Below are 2,927 nucleotides of genomic sequence, written 5' to 3'. Positions count from 1 at the left end.
AAGATGCAAGCAGGAATTGGCTTAGGAATTTCTGCAGCAAGTCTGGAGTAAGTAACACTGTGTTTCCACTTAGTGGATCTCCTCTGAAAGCATTCTCAGGTTACTCCCCCTTTACCCTGTGGAGTTAATTGCCTTCTTACCCTGAGCCTGAAAGTGCCAGCGGCTCCAGACAGCTGACCACTGAAGACAGGGTTGTTACCATCTAGGTCAGACCACTAAGCATTAAGTCACTTGCCCTAGCATGTTTCAGTGCAGAAAGACCTGACTTCCTTTAGATTTTTTTCTCTTTCCAAATTACTCATGTAAATTTTAATGGCTTATATGAATAAAGTTCTAAACATGGAAGCTTAGCAGATGAAGGTCCCTCACAAGTGATACAGCTGCTCTGTGCCTTCCCAGTTGCATTTGGGTTGGACCATGTAGTAGCTTGTAAGTCTTTACATGAATTGGGATGCTTCCAGGGGTCCCCTGTGGCCTGTTCAGCATGAAAGGATCACCAGTTCCTGCATGGTTTTAGGGAATTGGGCCCTGATCAGAGTCAGGAACAGAGTTTTTCTCATAGCTCTGCCCATCACTTAGACCATGTTGGTTTGGAAAATGCTTTGTGTTCCCCTTCCACTTTTGTCTTGTCAGTTCTGACAGTCACAGCAGTTGGCAAAGTGGTCAGCCATCTCCTGCCTTACTTTTGTGCGTGACCCAGCAGAAAAGGCCTTTGCCTGTAGCTGCTACAGCACACATGCACGCAATAAACACTGAGAAGGGAACTTGTTTGAAATACTATCTAGCTCTTGGCTCCAAGTTACCAAGGTTTCGGCAACCAGAATGTTTTGCTTCAAGGCCTTCAGTTGAAACTGCTGAATAACAGGCAGTGCTTGGCTGAATATTTCGGACTTGGGAATTTTAGATGCTTACTGCTAACACCCTCAAAAAAACCACTGTTCACCAATTAACCCCTTTTCAATTGCATTCCAGTTAGCTCCCAGAAATCTGCCAAAGCAGATGTTTCTGGGAGAACACAGAAAACAGAGTGATGCCAAATGAGCTGTAGCTTTCATAGGTGCATGCTCAGAGTAAAATAAACTCATTCCACAAATTGGGAATGGGAATTTGAGTATATCAGCAGTTGTGGGACTGCATGGAAGCCCTGAATCAATGAACTGTAAGTGTATATGTAACTCTAAGCACTTGAGTAAATTAAAGTTAATTATTGCTGTTGAAATTGGTCAGAATACTTGCATACTTTCAAAGCAAAGCCTAAACACTTTGCTGAATATTACTGAGAAACATGTAAGAGTTTAATTTCCTTGCGTGGGATTCCATGTTGCTCGTAGTAGTTAAAAGTTATGTAATAATAATGAGAAAATGCAGAGGTAATGCAGTTACCTGAAATCAAGCACACAAAGAAGGAATCTGAAAAACAAGATTTGAAACATGTAATGGAGGGAAAGAAAAAGAGAGGTGTAGGAAAAAACCAGAGAAAAGTCTTAAAGAGTGTTGGGTCAAAGGAGCCTTCAGATGAACAACTGCTTTGGACATCCACACACCATTGTTACTTCTATTTGCTTAGGTTTACTGGATACAAGCCAGGGATATGCAGACAATCAGATGATGTGATCCTCACACTGAAAATCCTCATTGGAGCAGTTCCTGCTATCCTCATCCTTCTAGGTTTATTTATACTTCATTTCTATCCAATCACTGAAGAAAGTCGGAAAGAAACAAAATTTGCTCTTGAAGTGTTAAGGTAGGTTTGAACTGGCAGCAAACAGCAGCAGCACCACTGCGGCAGCTCTGCAGCAAGAATTATTAGCTACACCTCTATATTCCTTACAACAAAACAAAACACCTCTCTATTAGTTGAATTACTAGCTGAATGGTACCATTGCCTGCTCCAGTATCTTATTTTTGTAGTGTAGTACTACCTGCTTAAAGGACCACTTATCACATGTATCAGCTGCTATATTTTACTGTTTTTCTGGGGTGGTGCACAAAGCACTGTTGCAGTGCAGTGTTTCAAGCCTGAAATGAAGAATATTCTATGTGAGAAAATGTGAATAGTTATAATTTACTTGTATATAGAAGAAAATGGGATTCTTGACTGCATTCTTGATGTTTATGATGTTATGTCTTATGCTATAAGAAACATCCAAACCATTCGGAGGCGTAGGCAGGAAAGACCATGGGAGAAAAAGAAATGACAGCTTTGAGCTGTTCTTTCTCTTTTTACCCTATCACTATCCCTTTCTCCGCTTTCCTCCCCCTCCAAAGAAAATCTTGCCAAGCCCAAAATCATCTTGGTATGAAGCCTTGGTATATTGTGGACATACATTTGAGGTTGCCAGACTGCAGCTTGGTTAGTTAGCAATAAAAGCCAGAAGTCTGTTCACATTTCATTTGTTCTGTTTTTAACAGAAGGAGCCATCAAAGCACAGAGAACCTGGATGACCACAAAGAGGACACCTCGGTCTGAAGCTCTGAATACAAGAAGGTTCCAAATACAGTTTCATATCCCACACACAAACTCTGTGAGAGAGTTCTGGGTCATTTCTCTGCTCACATTTTGTCAAAAAGGATAAAGGATGATTCTGACACAGTAATGAATTCAAGAGAGGACACCACCATGCAAAGTGTATCTCTACACTTATCTCTACATGTATCATGCACTGTGCTACAAAAGTTATTACAAAAGTTTGGCAATGGAAGCTTTTGAAGGCTTGGAGGTTTTCTTGTTTCTTTTTCAATGATAAACAGAAAACTGTGATCTCGTTGCAATGGGAGGTTCTATGGACTTGTAAGTCAAGGGAAAAACGTGTAAATGCAATGCACAGCCCAGATTCTAACTCATGTGATGTATTTCACCCTTAGAGGCTGGGTTGAATTTTGAACATAATTGCTACCTATAAATTGCACACTAGTGTGTTTGGAAA

At 40.7% G+C, this 2,927-nt stretch overlaps 1 protein-coding gene across 1 annotated transcript in view; it reads left to right on the top strand.

Moving 5' to 3' along the window:
- MFSD2B (major facilitator superfamily domain containing 2B) overlaps positions 1 to 2,470 on the top strand; it is a gene marked incomplete at its 5' end in the record, with an annotated part of 35,508 nt that extends 33,038 nt beyond the window's left edge. Inside the window, 3 exon segments of the mRNA XM_010182471.1 lie at positions 1 to 47; positions 1,568 to 1,744; positions 2,413 to 2,470. The exon segment at positions 1 to 47 is cut by the window's left edge and continues 15 nt beyond it. Coding sequence (XP_010180773.1) covers positions 1 to 47; positions 1,568 to 1,744; positions 2,413 to 2,470 — 282 coding nt within the window.
- Positions 2,471 to 2,927: the final 457 nt, after the last annotated feature.

This window comes from Mesitornis unicolor, unplaced genomic scaffold, assembly GCF_000695765.1.
Source record: "Mesitornis unicolor isolate BGI_N332 unplaced genomic scaffold, ASM69576v1 scaffold21254, whole genome shotgun sequence".
NCBI classification, from domain to species: domain Eukaryota; kingdom Metazoa; phylum Chordata; class Aves; order Mesitornithiformes; family Mesitornithidae; genus Mesitornis; species Mesitornis unicolor.
This window is presented reverse-complemented; position numbering and strand designations above follow the sequence as displayed.